Below are 12,448 nucleotides of genomic sequence, written 5' to 3'. Positions count from 1 at the left end.
TCTGCCCCTTTATCTTTAGTCTCTAATTTAAAACTCCTTCACATTCACAGACTTCTAAAATGTTCTCTTTGTCTTCTTTATTTGTACACACTTTATTAACCCATTTATATTATTTGTATTTCTAAGTAAACCTCTCTTGTTTCTTTCTGGATCCCTCTTGCCTCTATCTCCACCCCACTACTTCCCCCTCTCAGCTACTTCTTTCTCACCTCTGTGGCTGCTTTCTGTACCTCACTTACTTCTTTCTGCACCCCTCTTGCCACTGTCTGTACCCATCATTTCTCTTTCTGCACCTCTCTTGCCTCTTTCTGCACCCCTGTTACCTCTTTTTGCACCTTTCCTCCCTGTTTCTGATCCTCTCTTACCTCTTTTGCTTCTTTCTGCACTTCTCTCCCTTCTTTCTGCACCCCTCCTGCCTCTTTCTGTTCCTCTCTTGCCTCGTTGTGCACCTCTCCGACCTTTTTCTGCACCTCTTTTGCCTCTTTTTGCACCTCAGTTGTTTTTTTCTGCACTGCTCTTGCTTCTTTCTGCACCTCACTTGCCTCTTCCTTCACTTCTCTTGCTTCTTTCTGTTATATTTCATATCAGTACCCTGATATAGGTCTAGGGAACATTGTACACTTCTCTTACACCGTCTCCGCATCATTTCATATGAATGAGCCTTATAACGACATAACTCCAAATAAAGACAGACTGCCTTGTTTGGACGTAAAGCCTTATAAGGACTGTAGCCTTTTATGGACTAAACCTTTCACCTAGTTCCATGTCGAGGGTGGGTTTTTCCCAATCGATATTGCTAAGACGTCATCCTTAGCACAAATGAATAATTTATGAGTACCCTCCAGCCAATTGCTGGAATGATCTGCCTATAGATCTACGGTGTATGGATTGTTACCCCACTTTCAGGAAAAAATTAAAAACTGCACTATTCCCTAAAATAGAATAAATATTAGCCTCTGGTAATTGCTCATAGTTTGCTGCTCAATCTTAGCGCCGTGATATCCTGCTCGGATGAATGTTGTGCTTTAGAAGCACAAATAACATAACATAACTGTACAGGAGGTCCACTTTACCTCTCCCATCGATGCACAAGGTTTAATCCCCAACATCATCCTCATACCAAACAATGGGGAACCTACTCACATAGACTGTATAAATACAGTACCTCTTGCTATCAGTAAGCAGGAGGGAACTGAGACTTCAAGGCTGACACACTGACCAGAGACGCTGCAGCTCCGACATGCCATCGCTCCAGCTGACAGTGGTTTAATGATCCCTTGCGGGGTGTCCAACTCAAGTCCAGGTTGAAGTCACACACTCTCACTATTCAGGTATGGGGGTTCGAATAAATCCTAGTGGGATTCTTGGCTCTTATACTTAGGCAATTAGGCTTAAGCTCTTTCGCACCTACTCACATGCTGGGTACACTTAGGTACATCTAGACAGGCATCTTAGGAGTATGCACTTTATTTTATTAATGCATTTCATATTCATGTATGTGTTCATGACTATTGGAAAATGGTAGAACAATAGTATTTCTTTCTATTCACTGTACTGCTGGTTCTGTAGCTCTGTTACTGTATTACAGTTGTAGCAGCAGACTTATTTTACATGAGAAGAACAATGCTGCAATAAATTCTTATTGTAAACATGCTCGACTGTTTATTCTGTGTATTTCTGTGAGAGCAAAACAAGCAAGCCCGAGTGACTGGGTAAAAAGTAGTAAATTTCGCACCTACTCACTTCCACAAGTCTGAGGTTATTATGTTCTGAAGTTGCACAAACAAATCTCTCTGATAACACGAGATTCTAGTAGCACCACAAGCTAGCTAATGCAAAAACATAGGCTGACATATTCGGTGGGGGTGTACAGAAGGAGTTTTCCACCAAGCCCACACTATGTGATATCCGTAACCAGCGTAGGTCCAGCATGAAAGGGTACTATTGGAGCTATACTACATTTCTACACCTCTCTGATTCTTTCAGCAATTCTCTTGCCTCTTTCTGTACTTTTCTTCTTTCTTTCTGTACCCCTCCTGCCTCTTTCTGCACCTCTCTTGCCTCTTTTTGCACCACTGTTGGCTCATTCTGCACTGCTCTTACTACTTTCTGCACCTCACTTGCCACTTTCTGTACTTCTCTTGCTTCTTTCTACACCCCTGTTGCTTCTTTCAGCAATTCTCTTGCCTCTTTCTGCACCTCTCTTGCTTGTTTCTGCAGCATTCTTGTGACTTTCTGTACCTCTGTTGTTTTTTCTGCACCTCACTTGCTTCTTTCCGCACTCCTTTTGCCTCTTTCTGCATTCCTCTTCCCTCTTTCTGCACATCTCTTGCCTCTTTTTGTACCCCTTTTCCCTCTTTCTGCACATTTCTTGCCTGTTTCTGCACCTCTCTTGCCTCTTTCGGTACCTCTGTTGCTTTTTTCTGCAATTTTCTTGCCTCTTTCTGCACCCTCTGAGCCTCTTTCAGCAACTCTATTTGCTTCTTTCTGCCCTTCTCTTCAATTTTTGTGCACCCCTCCTGCCTCTTTCTGTACCTCCTTGCCTCTTTGTGCAACTCTCCTACCTCTTTCTGTACTTCTTTTGCCTCTTTCTGCACACTTTGGGACTCTTTCAGCACCTCTGTTGGTTCTTTCTGCAGTGCTGTTGCTTCTATCTGATACTCTCTTGTACATTTCTGCTGCAACCCTCTTGCCTCGTTCTGCACCTCTCTTGCTTCTTTCTTCACCTCACTTGCTTTTTTCTGCCCATCTCTTGCTTCTTTCCATACCTCTGTTGCTACTTTCAGCCATTCTCTTGCCTCTTTCTGCACTCCTCTTGCTTGTTTCTGCACCTCTCTTACGTGTTTCTGCACTTCTGTTGCCTCTTTTGTACCTCAAGTGCTTCTTTCTGCACCCCTCATTCTTCTTTCTGCATCCCTCTTTTCTCTTTTTACACCTCTCTTGCCTCTTTCCACACCCCTGTTTCCTCTTTTTGCACCTTCCCTGCCTTTCTCTGCACCTCTCTTGTCTCTTTCTGTACCTCTGTTGCTTCTTTCTGAACTCTTTCTTCTTTCTGCACCCCTCCTGCCTCTTTCTGTACCTCTCTTTCCCCTTTGTGCACCTCTCCTACCCTTTTCTACATCCCCTTTGCCACTTTTCATACCTCTGTTGGTTCTTTCTGCACTGCTCTTGCTTCTTTCTGTACCTCACTTGCATCGTTCTGCAATTCTCTTGCTTGTTTCTGCACCTCTCTTGCATTGTTCTATACCTCTGTTGCTTCTTTCTACACCTCACTTGCTTCTATCTGCACTCCTCTTGCCTCTTTCTGCACTCCTCTTCAATCTTTGTGTACCTCTTTTCCCTCTTCTTGCACCACTTATCCCTCTTTCTGCACATTTCCTGTCTGTTTCTGCACCTCTCTTGCCTGTTTCTTTACCTCAGTTGCGTCTTTCCTTTCTGCACTTTTCTTTGCCTCTTTCTGCACCCTTCAAGCCTCTTTCAGCACTTCCGTTGCTTCTTTGTGTACTCTTCCTTTTTTGTACCCTTCCTGCCTCTTTCTGTACCTCTTTTGCCTCTTTGTGTACCTCTCCTACCTCTTTCTGCACCCCTTTCTGCAGCTCCGTTAGTTCTTTATGCACTGCTCCTACTCCTTTCTGCAGCTCTTTAGGAAATGTCTGTATACCTTTTGCCTCCTTCTGCACCTCCTTTCATATTTCTTCACCTCTCTTGCTTCTTTCTGCACTTCTCTTGCTTCTTCTGCACTGCTCTTGCTTCTTTCTGTACCTCTTTTGCAAAATTTCTGTATCCCTCTTGCCTCTTTCTGCACACCTGTTCCCTCTTTCTGTACCTTTCTTGCCTGTTTCTGCACCTATCTTGTCTCTTAGAGGTAGTTTTAACCCCCCCCCTGCCCTATTATGTACTATATATCTATATTCACTGACAAAAACATAGGTTTCAGGGACGTTATAGTTAGAAATTATAATTTAAAAAACATTAGAAATTCACTGAAAAAAACATAGGTTGCAGGGACGTTATATAGTTAGAAATTAGCATTTTACGAGACCATAGAAATTCACTGAACCAAACATAGGTGTCAGGGACCTTATAGTTAGTTGAACATTTCGCTTGTACAAAAACAGAGAAATGTTCCCGTTATAGTTAGTTGAGCTAACTATAAATCACGCCCCAGCAATACTCTGCTCATGACATCACATATTATATCATTCATGACATGGTCAGTGACATCACTGATGACATCTTAAATGACATCACTGACGATATCATCCACTTGATAATCTGATGCACCTCCTCACACCCTAATATTACATTTGATACACCCACTCTAAAAAACAGACTACCATTTTCAAACTATAGACACACCAATACCATTTACTACATACCCGCTCACTGATTCCTAGGTCTACACACATGTCCACTAATTCACCAATACAGTCACTCATACATGTAGTCACTCATCAATTTCTAACTATGATGTCCCTGAAACCTATGGTTTTTTCAGCAAATTTCAAAGGTTTTTTAAATGATGATTTTTAGCTATAACGTCCCAGAAACCTATGGATTTTCAGTGAATTTCTAAGGATCTTTAAATGATAATTTTTAACTATGCCTACAGAGGTAGGGCATGTGAAGAAAGATGAAGAAAGGCACAGAAAGAAGCAAGAGAAATGCAGAAAGAGGCAACAGAAGTCCAGAAAGATGAAGAAAAGTGTAGAAAGAAGCAAGGAATATGCAGCAAGAACCATCAGAGGTGCAGAAAAAGGAATTTTTGCAGAGTCATCCTGTGCCCCCAACTTTTTACTGACTGGTACTGGTGGTAACTGACTCTGACTAACCTAACTAAATCGAAAATTAATTCCTAAGGTTTTTGTTGGCAGTCCCAAAAAGCACCACAACATACGGTTGTCATCTTGAACTTGGTTTGGACTATATATCGGACATCATTAAAATCCAACCAGTTATGTTGTGGCGGAGGATTTGGGCGACTGAACAATGTCACCTTAGAAGATCAATTGTCCAAGATTGCATGAAGCTCGACAATATGGGGAAGATCAGGTGGCTGGTTTATGTTAAGTCATTCCTAACTGACATTGGACTTACAAGATTTTTTTTTTGATCCTCCATCAGTATTGGACTACTCAAAAAAAGATTTAAAAACAGCCTGTTGGTCGCATTTGTCCCAAATGCGTCTGTTAAATGAGATAGGGAAACCTTCTGTACAGCAATCAAAACCTAGAGAACGGACAGTGGATATGAGCACCAAGATATAGCACCAATCTCGTATCGACCAAAAGTAATCAATAATTCAGAAATATGTCCAGTGTGCCACTTGCAAAACAGGTACCCTCTGTCCAGGGGCACCTCACGTAAAACGTGAATCCAAAATGTTTATCATCAAGTTTTAGGGCACCACTCTAACCATATACAGTCAATTCCAATTTTTCAGAGTCCACATCCAATTAAGAAGTCTTGATATTTTCTCAATCCGTTTTTTATTATTTTCTTAAACTCAAAAGGATCATCAGCCAACGCGTTTCGTTCTGACCACCAGAACTTCTTCAGGGCATGTATAATAGTAGAAAACACCAGCTGTGAATACCACTGATATGTGTAGGATCCTTCCAAACCACATAAGTATATATCCTCTCTGGTATTTCAAACGGAAATCCGACACAATGTAGGCTGCTTCGTGCGGATATGGCCGGAAAGCAGTGGTAGTATTTCCTACCAGAAGTTCAATTGGGATTACGAATTTGGACTACATTGTGTTGGATTTCCGTTTGAAATACCAGAGAGGATATATACTTATGAACCACAATAAGGCTTTATGCTGAGATTATCATATCTGATGTTTGAAATATTATACATATGGACCAACAATTACGACTAACTGCCTGTGTGAGATTAAGCCAGCCAGTTATACTCATTCAGATATCTTAATTGGAACAATAATAATTTTTTGTGGTTTGGAAGGATCCTACACATATCAGTGGTATTCACAGCTGGTGTTTTCTACTATTATACACGCCCTGAAGAAGTTCTGGTGGTCAGAACGAAACGCGTTGGCTGATGATCCTTTTGAGTTTAAGAAAATAATAAAAAACGGATTGAGAAAATATCAAGACTTCTTAATTGGATGTGGACTCTGAAAAATTGGAATTGACTGTATATAATTGGAGTGGTGCCCTAAAACTTGATGATAAACCTTCTGTACAGCAATGCCTACTAATGCAACTTGTTCCTTCCATTCAGCCATACCTACAGTACAATCTAAATCAGTATGGCAAATTTTTGCTGACCCGTTTTAGGTTTAATGTGTTCCATCGTATGATTTCCTTTCCTTCCCAAAACGACTGGTCTACAAATCTTTCCCCCTGTCCCTGTGATACCATTTGTTTACAATCCACTATTCATGTACTCTTGTTTTGTAAATTCTATGTCCCACCATGCAGGCGGTGGATAGTACCACTCTTGAAGGTCTTGAGGATGCGTCAGTGTCGTTCAGCCTATTTGGCCTTACAGTTTTTGGAAACTGAACCCATGACAAAATCCATAGCTTACTTTCTTAAATTTTGCATTAGACATCGCTCTAATCTCTGATAAATGGTTTTTTGAGATGATAATATAGGCCCTAGACTAAGTCGGAGAAGTTGCAATCTATTCAGGCACAACTGACACTTTGCTGTTTATACGTTTTTTTAAATTGTTTAATGTCAATGTGAATACTGGTAAAATCAGCTTTTAATATTTGGAATTCAAATTGCGAATTTTTATGATTTTACTGGGTTTTAAAAATGACTGTGAAATTGATGTATTTTTATGAACTTTTATGGTATTTCAAAAACAATGGAAAACCGAATAAAGACAATTTGATTTGATTTGATTTGACTCTGACTAACCAGGCCCGGAGCCAGTGCTATGCTGAAGGACACTCAAGATGCAGTAAAAACACCTATATACACTAGGGTACACTATGGGTTGGGGTACCCCTGTGACTGGCATGTCCTCCCCTGTAAGGCACTTGTACATAATAGGGCAGGGGGATTAAAACTATCTCTAAGTCAGAGGTACAGATAGAGGCAAGAGAGGTACAGGGAACAGGGGTGCAGAAAGAGGCAAGTGAGGTACAGAAATAAGTAAGAGCAGTGCAGAAAGAACCAACAAATGTGTAAAAGGACGCATGAGGGGTGCATAAAAACATAGGCGGGCTGCAAAAAGAGGTAAGATAGATACAGACAGAGGCGGGAGGGGTGCAGAAAGAAGGAAGAGAAGTACACAAAGAGGAAAGAGGAATGCTGAAAGAAGCAACAGAGATGTAGAAAGAAGCAAGAGAAGTACAGAAAGAGGCAAGCGAGGTGCAGAAATAAGCAAGAGCAGTGCAGAAACTAACAGATGTGCTGAAAGAGGCAACAGAGGTGAAGAAGAGGGCATGAGGAGTACATAAAGAAGGAAGAGGAGTGCAGAAAGAAGCATGGAAAGTGTAGAATGAAGCAACAGGGGTGTAGAAAGAGGCAAGAGAAGTGCAGAAAAAGCAACAGGTGCAGAAGGAGGCAAGAGAACTGCAGAAAGAGGCAAGAGAGTTGCAGAAACAGGCAAACGAGGTACAGAAAGAGGGAACAGAGGTCCAGAGAGAGGCAAGAGAGGTGCAGAAACAGGTAAAAGGGGTGCACAAAGAGACACGAGTGGTGCAGAAATTTGCAAGAGCAGTGCAAACGAACCAACAGAGGTGCAAAAAGAGTCAAGTAAGGTACAGAAGGAGGCAAGAAAACTGCAGAAAGAGGAAAGAGAGATGCAGAAACAGGCAAGAGGTATAGAAAGAGGAAACAGGTGGGCAGACTGAGGCAAGAGAGGTGCAGAAAGAGGGAAGAGGGGTGCTGAAAGAGGAAACAGGGATGCAAAGATTTGGAACAGAGGTGCAGGAAGAAGCCAGAGAAGTGCAGAAACAACAAATAGAGCTGCAGAAAGAGGCAAAAGAAGTGCAGAAAGAATGAATAAAAGTGCAGAAAGAGGCAAAAAGGGTGCAGAAAGACATAAGAGGGGTAAAGAAAAAAGCAAATGAGGTACAGAAAAAGGCAACAGATGTGCAGAAAGAGGGACGACAGGTGCAGAAAGAACAAGAGATTTGCACAATGAGACAAGAGAAGTGCAGAAAAAGAAAGAAACATGCAAAAGAATCAACAGAAATACAGAAAGAGACAAGAGAGGCGCAGAGAGAAGCGAGAGTGACTTGCACACAATTAGTACCAATTTAACACCCACATTTAACAATAAGTAACAGGTGACCATTCTAGGTCTGCAAAGGGTACACCACACTGTAACACTTGTTACTGCATTTTTGTTAAAGTTTGAGCTAGAAGCAAGGCTTTTTTTGTTCAAACCTGCAGATTAGGGTCCAGATGAATTATGTGGCTAATACAGAAAATGTATAATTGTGCGAAAGTTGGTGAGGACAAACAGTCACATAATTCCAGTGGCCATGCTCATACCTCTGACTAGGTCCACAAGTGCTCCTCAGTGATTCCTTCTTTTTTTGTCTCACTGAGTTCATAGTTGAGCTTCTATAGAAACGAGGAAGACTAAACCTGATGTAACCAGTCCACAACTCAGACTAACATACCACATAGTTTGTCTCCATAACACATAATCCCACTCTACATCATTCCTATACACTAAATACCACATACTTTCTACCAACATAATTTCACTGCACACATAATTCCACTTCACACAACATACATCCACTCCACTCCACTCCACTCCAAAAAACATTAGTAAAAAACATTTGCATTTAGAACGCCAATAGCTCTAATTCTTGCAAATGCGAAACCTATTACATTGCAAACACTTCTTTAACTAGTAGTCGCTCCTGCAGAGTAGTGGAGAAAGGGTGCTGGGCCTCCGACGAGTGCTCGGGAATTCCGCTTGGTAGGACTTACAGGAGGTACCAGGAGGACTTCTTGGCCCCCAAAGTCCCTCAGGAGTAACTTGGGCTTCATCCCCCATCCAGTAGTCTGCCAGGAGGCATGTTTGCAGTGTGGTGGAGATAGGAGGGCATGGCCTCCAAAGACATTTTAGCAATCCCACAGTGTGGGACTTTCTGGAGGTAACAAGAGGGGTAGTTGGCCCTCAAAGACATCCTTGGGGGCCACCTACCCCTCCTATTACCTCCAGTAAGTCCCACGCAGCAGGATTGCTAATTTCTCTTAGCAGGCCATGCCCCCTTCGCCCACCACTCTGCAAACGCTCTCCCTGGTGCACTCTTAGATGGGATTGAATCCCCCTTTATTGCTGGGGGTTCTTTAGAGGCCAATTAGCCTACGTCTTACCTCCAGTAAGCCCTACACAGTGGGAGTGCTGAGAGGTGGGCAAAGGCCACGGCCCTTTTCCCCACCACTCTGCAAACGCGCCTCCTTGTGCGTTCTAAGTTGGGTTATTAAGTCCCCTTCATTGCTGAGGATCCCTGGGGTCAACTAGCCCACCAGGTACCTCCAGTAAGCGCCACACCTGGATTGCTCAGAGTGGTCTGAGCCCACGCCCCCTTTTTACAACACTCTGCAAACGCGCCTCCCGGCGCCCTGCTGCTCAAGGGGTGAAGTCCACTTGTGTCCTGTGGTCCTCAGGACACAAGTGAACCTCATCACCCCACCAGCAGTAGCCAAGAGGTGTGTTTGCAGAGTGGTGTAAAAAGGGGCGTGGCCTCTGACCACCTCTCTGCAATCCAGCTGTGTGGCGCTTACTGGAGGTACTTGGTGGGCTAGTTGGCCCCCAGGGACCCTCAGTAATCAAGGGGACTTAATTTCCCAACTTAGAACGCACCAGGGGGTGTGCTTGCAGAGTGCTTCAGGGAGAGATGTTGGCTTTAAAAAAAAAATGTTTAGAAGAAGGGCTGTGTGGCCCTCCTTCTTTTAATATTTGTTGGGCCCTGGGGAACCCATCCCCCAGGGCCTGACCCCTTTTTAAATGTATTTATTGGGAAGGGGGGCCATGTGGCACCCATTCCCTAGGCCTCTATTGGCCCTGGGACCCCATCCCCCGGGACCCAGCCATTTATTCTTTTTTATTTGCAGGGGAGGGGACCCCATGGCCCCCTCCCTGGCCACTTCTAGCACGGAGACCCCCTCTCCCGGAGCCTGGACTCACCGTTAGGGACCTTGGGGGAGCCCCACTTCCCCCACGGTCCCGCCGGCTCCCCACCACCTGCGGGAGCCAGCATTGCTTTTGCACAAGTGGAAAAACCACGGTTGGTGGACAGAATGCAGAACAATGTCATACATTCACCCCAGTACAGAGATCTGGGCCCAAATCCATCGTTTTTTTGCACTCCACACCACCCCAGTTCAGACATGGCCATATGCAAATCAGTCTGACCCTGTGCTTCATGGGAACAGTCCAGCCCGAACTGCCAAGCCATGCCTTCCCTGGACCGGAAACAAGCTTCCGAGGACCGGTTTCTGGCATTCCAGCTGTCTGTCTTTCCCTATTTTGCATAACGTCACTCTTGTGAATTACGTCCTATGCAGTAATTTAAGTTGTACCAGGCGTAATCTGGAGGACACCACCACCCTGGGTGATTCCAGTGCTTCCTGCCAGTCAGTGTCATCCAGTTTCCCCACCTCTTCCTGCCATTTAGCCTGCAGTGTTAAGATGGGGTCCATTTGATTATCAATGATTTTCCGATATGTAAGGGAGATTAATTTCTTGTCTAAGTGGTCCATTATTAGCCGGTCCTCTAAAGGGGAGGCTTCAAGGAGAGTCTCCTCTGATGGAATAGCAGCTTCTAGCACGTGTTTTACCTACATGTACCGGAACATCTCAGTGGGAGCCATCTCATATTGTTTTTGCAGGTGAGCAAATGTAACGTCCTTCCCCCCCTAACAGAGGTCACCCAACTGGGAGATCCCTATTAGATACCACTTTTGGAACCCCTTGCTCCTGCCCAGAGTGTCTAGCTTGTAGGTCTCCCATAACAAGTGTGTTGTGTAACTTACCATACTGAACTATAATGTCACTTTAGCCATTTTTTAAAATTAATTTCTGGGGTTTAATTTAAGGAAAGATGAAACTACCATACCTAACCATAGCATCTCTCTAAACGTTGTTGTTCCAATGAGTTTCAGTGTTTTTTATCACATTCAGCCCACACCCCTACTGCACAAGTGCAGCCAGTGGTTGGCCAAACACACTCCTGGAAAGTGACCATCTCAATGCAGCCTTCCCTCTGTGGTCAGATTGTTGGAAATCCCTCGTTCCACCTGCCTTCCGCTCTCTGTCTTCATGCCCTTGCCCCCTTCCTCCTGCCCTTGGTGGTCAGCTTTCTACCCCAGTCACCATTCATTCTGCCCTTTGTCCTCCATCTGCATGACTCTGCCGCCTCCAGCTGGAATTCTGTGGTGCATTGTTCTGCCACTCTCCTCCATTCCTTAGCCCCACTGTTCTGCATGTGCATTACCCTGCTCCCTCTGTATTTATGCTTCCACTGCCTCTATGCTGTCACAGTTCATGGAGTGGCAGCAAGATGAGTTCAATTGTAACATTTAACATGTATATTTTGAACCCAGCTGCTGAACTCTGATATTTTAAAAGAGCACATTTTGAGTAATATCCAGGAATGAAATATGTGCACTGTAACGAAAACAACTCACAGTTGTTAGGAGGCACCATTTATCGGGAGGAAATGTCAGTCTGGAGGCTTAACAATATCACACTTCAAGATCTGTTGTCTCCACACTGAAATTTGGAGGCAATTTGCAGTTGGGATACTGGTCTCTTCTCCTGCCTCCTATTGTACCAGTTATCTCCCTGAAGGACTAAGGCTGGGAACTCAAAAGGAGAACCACCTAGCCCTGCTTCTGTCTGTAAGTTCAGCTGAGCTTGGGCCCTGCTTTCTTTTAACACATTCTTTGCTCATCATTATAAAATAATTAATTCTCAGTATGGTATATGTTGTGGATCAATTTGTGCTGACCTGCACTTCAAGTTAGACTCTTCCTTTTGGGTCGGGGCCAACAGGGATTTTCACATGGTTGGTCCACTTTCAGGGAACACATATCATTACACGTACTAACAAAACAATAATGCTATGGAATGTAACTAAAGTAACTAAATGTTGCTCAGTTTATTTCAAGCATTTCCATCTGTCTCTATGTTGTTGTCCAAGCTTAAGCACATGCTGCATTAGGGAAATATTACATACAAGAGAGCATTAATGCAAAATTAGGATTATGAGAACTCACCTGTCTGAAAGAAGTCCAAGCACGGCACCTCCCACAAGCACGCCTGTCATGTAAATTGACAGGGCTAGCTGCTTCAGTGGATGTTGCTCACACACCAGATTCCACTGTGAAGGAGAAACACTTCGTTGAAATTATCCTTCAGAGGTCAGTTGTTTATCATCTTTCTCATGATACAAGTAAAATGCTTCAATTTAATAGTTGATTAATCATGTTGCTGC

General features: G+C 43.6%; 1 protein-coding gene across 1 annotated transcript in view; it reads right to left on the bottom strand.

The window, feature by feature from the left end:
- The window catches only part of LOC147691771 (solute carrier family 22 member 6-A-like), a 475,311-nt gene that overhangs the window by 314,637 nt on the left and 148,226 nt on the right, over window positions 1–12,448 (bottom strand). Inside the window, exon 2 of the mRNA XM_086938064.1 lies at window positions 12,231–12,334. Coding sequence (XP_086794190.1) covers window positions 12,231–12,334 — 104 coding nt within the window. The remainder of the gene's footprint in view (window positions 1–12,230; window positions 12,335–12,448) is intronic.

This window comes from Lissotriton vulgaris, chromosome 9, assembly GCF_964263255.1.
Source record: "Lissotriton vulgaris chromosome 9, aLisVul1.2, whole genome shotgun sequence".
Classification (NCBI taxonomy): Eukaryota; Metazoa; Chordata; class Amphibia; order Caudata; family Salamandridae; genus Lissotriton; species Lissotriton vulgaris.
This window is presented reverse-complemented; position numbering and strand designations above follow the sequence as displayed.